Source organism: Perissodus microlepis, chromosome 10 (genome assembly GCF_051167445.1).
Source record: "Perissodus microlepis isolate ML-2025 ecotype Zambia chromosome 10, ASM5116744v1, whole genome shotgun sequence".
Lineage (NCBI taxonomy): Eukaryota > Metazoa > Chordata > Actinopteri > Cichliformes > Cichlidae > Perissodus > Perissodus microlepis.
In genome coordinates, this window is record NC_140470.1 from 8,939,891 (window position 1) to 8,952,442 (window position 12,552).

General features: G+C 39.3%; 1 protein-coding gene across 1 annotated transcript; it reads right to left on the reverse strand.

Moving 5' to 3' along the window:
• Positions 1-328: 328 nt before the first annotated feature.
• On the reverse strand, positions 329-9,173 carry LOC146378766 (protein phosphatase 1D-like). The gene is made up of 6 exons (XM_084941803.1): positions 8,488-9,173; positions 6,793-7,021; positions 4,596-4,720; positions 4,283-4,464; positions 3,810-4,037; positions 329-2,484 (listed from the first exon to the last, which is right to left on the reverse strand). The coding sequence occupies exons 1-6, from the start codon at positions 8,996-8,998 to the stop codon at positions 2,047-2,049; spliced, it is 1,713 nt and encodes a 570-aa protein (XP_084797929.1). The 5' UTR covers positions 8,999-9,173; the 3' UTR covers positions 329-2,046.
• Positions 9,174-12,552: the final 3,379 nt, after the last annotated feature.

Below are 12,552 nucleotides of genomic sequence, written 5' to 3' on the forward strand. Positions count from 1 at the left end.
AACAAGAAACTATTTGTCCAAAAACTGTATCATAAAGAGCCACGTTGCAAGTCATATATATTAGTGATTTAGATCTGTGGGATTTATATAAGAGATACGCAATTTGTCTGGTAAAGATGGCATTCAAACCCTTTACATTGCTGCCATCTACTGGACAATAGCAGCAAATGCATGGTCTATTACCTCTCTTCTCCCCCTCTACAGTATATCTCAGCACCACGCTAACTCAAGACTATATACTGTGCACAAATGTCTACTGATTAAGCAGCTTTACCAAACAGCTAATCTAGTTATCAAAGTTAGGAAATTATTGAATGATGACGCTGTGTGAAAAATGAGAACTTTATTACAACACGCAAACACTTTATACCCAGTCAACTTTCAAAGTCTGTAACTTACACAGTTAAATCTTGAAAACTGGCAGCATTTGGATACAAAGTCAGACCAAAGCATTTTAATTTGTCATAACACACCACATGCCCATTAACACCCATCTGGACACGTCACAACACATGGAATAGATCTGAGCATGCCAGACTCCTGAAACACCCCGATTACTTTGCACAATAATGTACTGTACAAACTTCTATTGCATATTGACGCACCGTACAAAAACGAACAAACCGCTCAAAGTAACAGGAACAAAATATTAACCACGCAGAGCAGATTTAGTGTGATGCAGTGCAAATGGTAGAATTAGACTAACGACTAATTAGTTCGAGGCTGGGCCACAGAGATTGTCACCAGTTCGGTTCCCAAATATGTAAAATAATGTGAAGAGCACGTCGGACTCGGCTGTGCTAAGGCATCCATGACATTTTAAAATGGAAAAAGAAGGCAACGAATGAGCCGGGACTTTTGCTGAGCTGCCGTATAAACACAACACCATGAATCGGGCACTTAATGTAGTCAACTCACGGAACATAAAGTGTTGCCTTCGCAGAGTCAAACAAGCTGCGGATGCAAAACCATGCATATACAAAGAATACAGTATAGAACAACAAAGAGGAAGACATGTTGAAGTTGTTAGTTAGTGCCTAGTGGACAGGTAGTGTGCTTGGCTTTTCCAATACGTAGACACCCGTTCGAGTCAATAACCTCTTTTGCTGCCTTTATTAATTAAAGTTGTAAAGAGGTCCAAAAGTGTCATTCAATTGTCCAAATGATAAATAAAAATAAATTAAGGCGAGTGGAACAGAACAATAGGAAAACCCAAAAATGAAAAAAAGAACTCGAAAACAGTAAATGACCATTTCACTCAAATTGTGTACAAGTACAAACTATTATGAGAACATGTAATCTGTGTGAAGTTAGCCTTTAACACAACACAAGCTATGCGTGAAATTCATCAATCATATGAGTAAAAGCTGTGATCACAACAGCACATAATTAATACAGATTAAAACCTGGAACCTGCATAATTTCCTCACACCTGTTGCTTGAACCCTAAAGAATAAGTACTAGAGGCAACTCTCCAAGTGAATACACAGAACCTGAGCCTCCCCATTTGATGTGAACTGGCTCTGAACCCTTTCCAGATGCTGAGTCAGTAGCACATTTAAACTCAGCAGGGATCCAAACAACTGATGTGAAATATTAAATCTAGTCAAACAAAGGCTAGCATGTAATACCATTCACCAAGTTAAAAACAACAACAACAACAAAAAACAATCTACAATAGTTCATGAATAGTTGATTAAAAATCTCAAGGATCACATGCTTAACAGTTCTGCTGAACTGATGTTGTGCCAGATTTTCTGATCTCCCATTAGCTGGCTTATGAATATATTGTACAAACTTAAAAGTATGACACTCGGTAGCGTAAACAGGGCAAATCAAAACTCAAACACAAAGTGGGGGCAAAAAAAATATAAAGGAATAACATATTCACAATATCTGATATATTTACAAAAGAAAAAAAAGGACTTTAAAATTATACATTTAGGAATAGGCCTGTGGCACACCTGGTTCAAAGTCACATGTGCACATCATTAGTTCATTAGTTCAGTGTCACGGCCAGAAACCACCTTGTGTATGAGACCGGATTCAGCACACGCACAAGGCAGCGTTGTGGTGCTGTGAAAGGATGCTGCGTTCCTCAGAGGAGCTTCTTTCTCTGCTTTGAGTTTGAAGGGACTGTTCGTTTTCCGTCTCGCCGTGAGGCGTCTTTGGGGACAAACCTTTGTTGGGGGGCCGGCCGAGCTGACGATGAGGACCTTTGAGTTCTGGGGAGACGTGCGAACAGCGGCGAGACCTTTTTATTGGCGGAGGGGAAGTAGCACAGTCCATCTGCGTGGTCGAGTCTTGCTTTTCAAAAACATTGGCTGAATCGTCTGAAGGGGGCAGCGTGTCCCCGACGGAGTCGATGTCGGGTAAGAGCTGTGTGGTCGCACAGAACGCGGCTTCGTAAAACCCAAATGCCTGCTCCAGAGTTGTGGAACTTTCTTTGAAAGGCGAGGGAACATTCAGTGGTTCGCCACTCCACTGAAATAAAGCGAAAATTAAAAAGTTAGCATTATTATTGAGTGATTAAATAGAATTCCAAAAACTAACTACACATTCTTTTATTTTGAAATCCAAACACAGTTGTCAAGAATAAACAAAACAAACAAAAATTTGCCATTTAATAACTTACGACTAAAAATGAGATGGACTCATGGAAGCTATATTATATGAATGGAGACATGGAGACAAACTCAGAGATATAAAAATGAATCTACACTGAGTTTTATGTGTATTGCATGCACATGTGATAAATGTGCAAATGATGCAAACAGTAAATATCGATATATGACTGGCATCTGAAAGAATGATAAAGGTGAGTAAATGCAGTCCTAAAAATCCCCGTCTTCCATCTGTCCGCCTAAATAAACTGGTCATCTTTAACAATCATCATCTTCTCTGGAAGTGTAAATATACTCTCCCAATGCCATCTCACAGCGTTAGATGAGCTGCAGTTCAGAGTATGTGTAAAAGCGCTCATATCATAAACTCATCATCAGGGTTACCGTCTTCTTGACTTTAAGGATGCTAAAGGCACTGGCGTCAATAAACACTGAAAAATTTGACATTTTAAATAAGATCTTTGACAGAAACTTGTAACACAATTCCTAGACTGATGCCAGCTGTTGTGCCAGTGCAACCTGGGAATAATCTGAGAACAGCAGCCGTTTCACCGTCTCCCACCACTGGTGCTCATTTGTCAGTAATGTTCTGGTAAATACCAATGAACAGATTTAAATAAACAAAAGCGCTACATTGGAGGTAATAATACCAGTATTTCGGAACACATTAGCTTAACCAGTTGTACAGAGATGTGATCATCCTTTGATCCAAACAGCTGCGTTTTCCTATCAGATTCAGTAAGACCAGCCTGGATCTTGAGAAGGGCAAATCATGGGCTAATCATTTTTGACACATTTTCATTGCTGAGTCAGTCACCTCACTACCACTCCAGGCATGTCCATCCCTCATGTTCTTCTCCAAATACCTCATCTTCTTCATAAAACATGCCATCCTCATGCTCCGCCTGTTGGGCCCCGAAAACAAAAAGTGATTTGGTAAACCATCGGTCTTCTGATGGAAACTGATTGTGTGACCTTTGGATAATTTCTCTAGGTGTTTACCAATAATCATATTCCAACTGGTGAAAGTATTAAAATGATAATTCAAAAAAAATGGACTGAAATATATATATAGAGGACAATACAGTGAATAGCCAAAGACAAACGCACACTGAACACACTGGGTATATGCTTTAATGGAAACAGAGCAAAAGGAAAAGGCTAAAGAAAAGCTAGGGCACTGACCTTTGGGACCTCACATGTGTTATAAGTCGTCCCTGGGCCAGGAACGTGGTCAATTCCTGTAGCCATGTCGACAACAATCTCATCTCGATGCATAGGGATAGGTGGGCCACCGCGTTCCTGTAGGGCTAGGACGATCACTGTCGTATTATCTGCACGGAGCATGCGTTCCTTCCAAAACAACAGAGCTGTGCATCCCAGCCGGCGGGCACAAGACATTCCCTTTGGCCCCTTAATAAATTAAGAGATAAAGAGAATCAATGTTTTCAGGATTCCAGTGATACCACTTTAATTGAAATTGTGTTTACTTGAGGTGAAAGTGTGAAAATCAATTCAAAACTGCCCCACTCTAATAAGTACAGCAGGCATCTACCTTAAGAAACGTAACCGTTTTAAATTCCAAACCACTTTCTATACTGCATGTAAACATAACATTAAACATAACGTAAAAATATTAAAATGGTACTATTACGTACCACCATTTTGTCGTGACTATAACACATATTAACAGCATTCTTGGGTGGCATCATGTTCCACAGTCCATCACTGCCGAGAATAATGTAGCGATGCCGTTTGGGGTCAAGGGTCATCACGGTGGTATCAGGCTCAGGAGAAACCACAAACTCTCCACTGTAGAAATCATAGCTCCAGAGGTCACCTGTCAACACACAAGAAATTATAATTAGTGGGAATAGATTTAAAAAAAAAAAAAAAAAAAAAAAAAAGGTCATTACTCACATCGTGCACTTACATTTAAACATCTCATAAATAAAGAGTTACATTTCTCACCAAGGGATCGGGCTACGGCCAGGAAAGGGATCTGGTCAATGACTGTACTCCTCCTCACAGGGCCATTATGGGTCAGCCTGGGCCTCTTCCACACAACACGGTTCACCCCAGATTTTTTCATTACACTACAAAATAAAACAAAGAAACGCGTCAATACAAGGTTTTGCTCAAAATCATTGTTATTAATGACACCCGCACACATCAAGTGAACTGCAGTCATCATTCTACTGCTTGCAGTTAATTGCAGCTTGTGTTCACACAATATATAGATATAATCCTGCACAATGCCAGTTAGGCTGATTTGGGCATGATCAAAAAAAAAACAAAAACAAAACACATCTAGTTAGTTCCAACTTGCTGGCCAAACACCATCTGACTATTACTGTAGATAGCTAGCTATAGATACACCCATCGGCCACTATGTTAGGAACGCCTGTTTAGCTGAGTGTTAATGCGAATATCTAATCAGTCAGTCACATAGTACCAACGCAATATGTTTAAGGCATGTAGACATGCTCAACACGAACTGATGAATTTCAAACCAACCTTCAGAATGGGGAAGAAAGGTGATTTAAGTAACTTTGAACATGGCGGCGTTTTTGGTGCTGTCTGAGTATTTTGGGAACTGCTGATCTACTAGGATCACACACACAACTATCTCTAGGGTTTATACAGAGGTCCCTCCCCAAAAAAGAAGAAAAAAAATCCAGCAAGCTGCAGTTCACTGGGTCAAAATGCCTTGTTGGTGTCAAAAAAAGGGCCAAACTGTGTTAAACTAATAGGAAGACAACAACACTAACTCAAATAACCACTGGTTACAACGAAGGTAGAAGAAGATGATGCAGAAGAGCAGTTCTAAATCGACCACACACTGAACTCTGAAGTAGATGGGCTACAGCAGCACAAGACCACACCCGGTGACAGTCCTGTGAGCTAAGAAGCCTCAGGAAACTGAGGCTACAGTTCACTGGGCTCAGCAAAACTGAACAAGAAAAGATTGGAAGAGCCTTGATTTCTCCTGCAACCCATGGATGTTAGGGTCAGAATCTGATGTAAACAACACTAAACCATGGTTTTATCCTTTATCCATGCTGGTGGTGCAATAGTGTGTGGGGGAAGTTTTTGTGGTACACTTTGCACCCTTTAGTGCCAAGTGAGCATCATTTAAACACCACAGGCAACCTGAATATCGTTGATGAACATGTCCATCCCTTTAGAACAATGTATCTAGATGCTTATGGCTGAACTTGTGATGCTCATCTTGTAAACAAGGACCGAAATGTCTGAGGAATGTTTGGTTGCTGAATCTATACCATGAAGACTTTTTCAGTTCTGATGGTGAAAGTGGCTCCAGTCCACTATCAACTAGGTGTACCTAATAGAATGTCTGCTTAGTGTAGTCAGTATTATGAAAAATGCTAGCTAAAGTTAGAAAAATTGATTTAAGAAATCCCAAGCTGATGTATCAGTTCAGTCTCAAGAGTTTGGACGAAATAGCTGTACCCATTTGGTCTGAAGGGTTACAATAACACTGTTTATCGTCTGGTTAATGCTAAGTAATATTATCTAATATGCAACCAATGCAAATTGCTCAATAGCCGAAGCAGCAGCTAGCTAGCCTTAGCAGGCTAGGTTTCTAAAGTTCCCACTAGAAAAATGCTAAATGGATTCTATTTTATGCTGGGACCAAGCACACTTGGTTATGTTTATTTCATGATTAACAGACTCCTTTTCTGCATTATCATTAGCCAGTTTAGGGACAAGCATAATCAAGACAGCTTTTGAACTTCCACTGAGAAGCCAACCTTCAACCATTACATGTGGCTTAAAGGTATAAGACGCCACCCACTGAGACATTAAAATATTTTCAGACATTGGTAACAAAAGGTGTTTAATACATGGACAAGTTATCCAAAAGACATTTAAGCTTGACAGAAGATCAGCAATGCTGGAACTGAACAAATGCCTGGATTTGAATGGTAAATGGGCTGGTTCTTATATAGTGCTTTTCTACTCTAGCAGACTGGAGCAGACGGGGATAGAACCACTAACTGTCTGATTAGTAGGTGACCTGTTCTACCTCCTGAGCGAGAGCCACCTTACGTTTATTATTTGGCTATCTGATAGAGCCTCTAACTCTGTAGTCTTGACAAGTTCCTCACAGAAGAAGTTCTCTGAGGTTCTGTTCATGACTCACCTGCCACCAAGTCGTTCAATCCTTTCCTTCTCTTTAGGAAGTTCAGGTTTATGGTCTTGTGTTACTTCAAGTGCCTGGAGCGTGATGTCAGAGTCATTTTCTTTCACTCCAACCACTACAGCTGAATCCCCTACGTGGGCAACATACATGTGAACCCCACGGATGACAATGACACTAGCTGTGGTGCCCGATGTACTGGGCAGCCCGGTAATAGTCTTTGGCCACTCAGCTGTAAGGGGAAAAGAAAAGTCAAATGTAAGTCAGCTTTCTGAGACCACTTAGCAAAAATTCTAGACAAGCGTACCAATATAACAAGAAATGTTACATTAAAAGGTAAGCAGAAGTTACATTAACATTATGAATATGATACTTAGAAACTTACTCCAGACCTATGAAGCATAGAATTATAACGAATGCAAGGATTAACAGTGGATTTCTGTTTGTGTGTTAAATCTATGCTTTAGATAAGTTGTAAATAAAAACCTTAAGCTGATGTAGGTTATGCTGTTGGCTCTACAGAGATTCACAAGTCTAAATGAAGCTTCAGTGAGTTAAAAAGCTGATCCAATAAAGGTGTTAGCACTATCAGAACTAAAGGGAAGTGGTTTCAAATGGTCCAATCATAATTGAGTTCATTGATTCCCATTATCAACGTTGGTATATGTTTTGTTTGTTTCCCCTAAAGTTGCACTGGAAAATAATGATGTTAAACTCTTACCAATGGAGCTGCTCACTGCATAAGTCGCACGCAAGAGTATTTTTTTTCTTTTTGTTAATATTGTATGATAATAAAAACAGATGCATTGATTGTAAAACAACAAACAAACAGAAAAATACAGGCCTGCTTTTTCCCTGCATCGAAAAACAAAAAAAGAAACTGAATTAGAAATCTAGGCAGAATCACAGTTGGAAAGCTCATATCTAAAACAGCCTACCACATAAAAAGAAAAATTACAAGGTCAGCTTGCATAAGAGTGAGAGGCATATGTTCACTTTTGAACCCCGAAATAAAATTTTATAAAAACCTCTACACTGCCTTATAACCTTTAGGGAAACCACAGGAAACTGTGGATTTTGCATTTTCGTGACCTCTTCTTACAGCACCTACAGGAGGAAATGAAGATCGTGTGTTTGTGTGTGAGAGAGAGTGTGTGTGACTGTGTTTTAAGGGCGGAGGGGGAACACACAGCTGAAAACTGTTTTTTCACTTTAAAAAAATCCAGTCCCATAAAGCTCATGTTACCATATATACTTTAAAACCCGCAGTCCCATGCTATTTGGGAAAGACTGAACATTGACTCGTGGTTAATTGCATTTCATTCCATTTATCAAAAATAATGAAACTATGAATATTTTCTCCAAAGTTCTCAGAAAAAATAATCTCTAAAACAGTATTTTCCCTGCGTTTTAACCATTAATGTCTTTGCATCCTATCATATCAACATCATATTGTGACAGCCTCGAAGGCTGAGTCGAGGTCAGATGACAGCTCGCTGTTAATTGTAACGGGATTGGCCGTCGGGGGAGCCACCAGCAACCAGCTGAGTGGGATGCTGCCTCACGTGACAGCATTTTGCCATCTAAGATGCCGATACTCGTAATTGTTAGATTTTACGCCCGTCGTGCTGCAATAAAGATCACCAGCGAAAAAATATGAGGGAATAAAGTGCAAGTTAGATAACTTGGATGACTCACGTAGCTCTTTCCACATTGCGTGGTGGCAAGCGATGAAGCCTTTCCGTAGAGCGGCACACACTTCGCTGTGATCCTTCGACCAAAACCCCCGTTGCCTTTTCAGCAGACCCCACAGATTCTCCCTGGCGAAATGTGCTGCTTCTCGGCCCCCGTGGCCATCGAAGACGGCGAAAAACGCCACGGACCTTCGAGTATCAACTAGATTTTCCGCGTCTTTTTGGTCTGATGTTGGTGCACTGATGTTGCCGCTATTCCCGTCTGATAAACTCTCTGTCCACGCTGCAGTAACTGGACTCGACTCGGCGGAAACCTCGTGTCCGTGGGTCTCACTCTGAGTCTGTTTGATAGCTTCACTTTCCGCTTTCCCCGGTCCCCCGTGTCTCTGAGAATTTGGATAATCTTCGGCTGGCGTCGGCTCGTACTCGAGTCTTATCTCGACAACATCCTCCATGTATTTTCTCCCTCCTTGCTCGGAAAATGCACTCATACGGAATATCATTGCGTCGTCCATGACTGTGAACTCCGTGTGGCACGTACCTAAGCAATAAAAGGCTGCATGTAGTTGCTAACTGCAGCTCCAAGCTAAAATTTTAAACCGATTTTGCCGCGATTGTGTAGCCGAAGGCTTCCTGCCTTTTTTGTTTATCTTCTCAGCGACGTACCGCTGTACGTAATGACGTCGCTTTACTCGCTCTCTCCCTCTCTCTCTTTAAATGCATCAACCCAGACACTTCGCATGGCACTCCCGCCTGTCGTGCTGCCTTCATGGCAGCTCGAAAACCTTGCAACGACAAGCTCATGTTATATTACACCTGAAACATTTGCTTTGGTATTATAGTGGTAACAATAAATAATTTTCAAAAGCCGACTCTTTATTTGGCTGTAGCAAATCACCCTAAGATGGCAAAAAGTAGACTCATTAAACATTATTTATTAATTTATTTTATTTTATTTATATAACCGGACTACCAGTGACTATGTGTCGGTTCAGAAGCTTCAGTTTCTATAAATTGGGAAAAGACATTTAAACATAACTGGAAGTTATGCAAGGTTTTGGTCTCAGTTATGAAAAACCGGTCTGAAATAAAGCCCAAAACCTTGTGCTTTTCCAGGTAAAGGTTTCCAATTCACACAAAAATTACTTACTAAAATAACTGTATCCCACTCAAACTAGTTAAGTATTAACTGCATATAATTTGATGGTGGCTGTAACAAAAGCTTATAGTACTAGAGATACTCTACAAAAATAATAATAATAAAGAAATAGAAAAAAAAAAGTAAAAAGAAATAGTTTTGTCTCCCTCCATGGTTCTACCCCACTTTGCTTCCTGTTAAAAAGGAGTTTTTCCTTTCCACTGTCACCAAGTTCTTGTTCATAAGGGTTCATCTGACTGTTGGGTTGTTCTCACTATTAATGTAGGCTGTACTGTCTTTATCTTTATCTTACTGTTCTTGTGATTTGGAAATCTATTGAAAACTGAAAATGTATTGGAAACTGAATTTAACTGTTTTTATTGATTGATTTAGTTATTTTCCCTTCATACTCAATTACCTCAAATTACACAAATTTATCATAACTAAGCTAGCAGTTGTTCCAGTATCCTAGCGTTGTGTATAAATTGTGCTATGAGAAACAATGGTTGTGCTCACACAAAGCTACAACTGCTGGACAGAAATCTCCAACACATTCCAGATAGTGTGGAGGTGTGTGCTGGTCTTGTTAACTCTATAAGCTTTTTTTCATTGCTTGGGTAATGAAAACATTAATGTAAAAACCCACTGTGGAGATGCTTCTTACAGAGAGCTTATTACTGCGAGTGTTTGTTAATAGTATTATAATTTTGGTCATAGTAGACATTTACTGGCATAATGCTCGTTTCTTGCTTAGCACTTAGTCTTTCCTGGCAATGGAGATTGATCATGTTGTAAAATAAAACCACAGATTTCATTAAAACACACCACATGAAATAATGTACAAAGTTTAGGACTTCTTACTCCAAAGCTGTGGTGGCTTTATGAGCACTTTGAGTAGTGTTACAGTAATGCCAGGTGGAGGCAGTGTTAATCCAGCCAAATAAATTATCTTTTTTTTTAACCTTTTCTCTCATATTCAAAGATTTCAAAGCATATAATGTATACTTTCATTTAATATAAGAAAAGAAAATATTTGATCTTATGTGTCATGGTAGAACTATCATGATTTTGTTGTTCTTCATATAAAAGGTGCTTCCACATTCCCTGTCTTGCTACAAGTAAACCAGATACACAGTTATTTATGATTTGGTAATCTCATCATTGACTCTGGCTGTAGTGCATGTTTAATGTGAATGTCTAAGCAAACATTCAAGTTTGAGGTCACAGGTGCTACTGTGCATGTATGCAGCAGTTTTGCAGCAAGCATGGAGAAGCAAACAATAGATTGGCTTTGTGGCTTTCTGGAGCCTGAGAGATGTGTCAGATGTTTTACTCTTATCCCACCTCACAGGCCTTTTTTCTTTTGGAATATTGACATTTTTAAATATTGGTTTAATTTGTGATATGATCATGGAGAAATATTTGATATAAACACGAAAGGAAAAGAAAATCTTGCATTCAAACATGTCTTACTGCAATCTAACAAGGCACTGAAACATAGACTATATGCATTTTCAACAAGTGCTTAGATGTGAGCTTTGTGGTGGATGTTTGCGCTTTAGGGGGAAATCTTTATGTCTCTTTTTAATGTGGGTATGTATTCCTGTCCACATGTGTGTGTCTGTGCATGCAGGAGAGAGAGAAGGGGAAAGAGAGGATCCAGGTTTAAGTGGAGAAAAAGGAATTTCCCACATTATGCTTTCTCTTAGAGTCTCTTCTGCTGCTTTATCTCTTAATACCTAAAGCTTTGACCTTGACTTTAACCCAGAAAACCCCAGGTTTTAGTATGCACCCAACTTCCTTTCTTCTTTTTCTTCCTTTCTTACTTACTTTCTTTCTTTCTTTCTTTCTTTCTTTCTTTCTTTCTTTCTTTCTTTCTTTCTTTCTTTCTTTCTTTCTTTCTTTCTTTCTTTCTTTCTTTCTTTCTTTCTTTCTTTCTTTCTTTCCTCCCTTCCTCCCTTCCTTCCTTGTTTATGTCCATTAATAGTCCAGCCCTCAGAGAGGTCCTGTCTGCGTACAGACCACTATTACAGATGAAGAGGCAAAGTGATTTCCATGTAAATGGTGTCAGAATGTCATTTTCAAGTGAAGCTGCTGAGAAAATGAATTCCTGAAGACGAGAGAGATTACCAAGGGGCAATGACACCTGGATTGCATTCTCACAGATTCCCTGTGCAGCTCTTGTATAATAGTCCATCCATAAAAATAGCTTCTTCTTTTTTTTCTTTTGGTTTTCGCACAGAGTAGATACTAAAGTGTCAGTCAGGCCAACCAAAGAGGGTAAAGGAAAAAGGACTCAAATATTACCATATAAATGTATGCTAATATAGTCATTGGTCATTATTTGATATGAGCAAATCACAGTTAAACTGAATGTGAAAGTATGTGAGCAATCTTACTGAAGAAATGTATTTACACATCACTTTGTAGTATAAGTACAATTTGTCCAAGGTAAGTAAATAGATAATGTAGAAATCACTAGACCTTAAATGTATGCTTTGTCTATGTGACACGTTCACAACAACAACAACAAAAAAACTCAGCGAAGGAAAGACAAAACAATTAAGAATGAAAGATACCAAAAAGGCTAGGACCAAACGTCAACATGTTTCTCAAGCCCTTCAGGAAAAAGCCTGTTGCCAAATTTCACAAACGTTGATATAGTTCTTCATCATTCCTGTGTGACTAACCTCATGGAACTTGATACTGAGAATTTAAATGAATTTGAGATTCTAGGAGGTTTCGCTTCTGCTGTGAGAAATATGCGGTGGAGCATTTCATCTGTGTCTGCAAATGCAAATGAAATGCACTACCACACAGCTAATGCGGATACAAATTTCATTAGCATTCCCATTAGCTGTTTCCTTCATTTAGTAATAGCTTTAAATAAATAACTTAGATCGAACAAAATACAAGTCTTACTGATCTTAG

Bases quoted from the DNA above. Each gene is read 5' to 3' on its own strand.
- LOC146378766 (XM_084941803.1), bottom strand. From the start codon at position 8,998: ATGGACGACGCAATGATATTCCGTATGAGTGCATTTTCCGAGCAAGGA. The intron at 4,465-4,595 runs GTGAGAAATGTA...GTGTGTTGACAG, and splicing joins GGCCGTAGCCCGATCCCTTG to GTGACCTCTGGAGCTATGAT. The intron at 2,485-3,809 runs GTCAGTGCCCTA...GCTTTATTTCAG, and splicing joins ACACATGTGAGGTCCCAAAG to TGGAGTGGCGAACCACTGAA.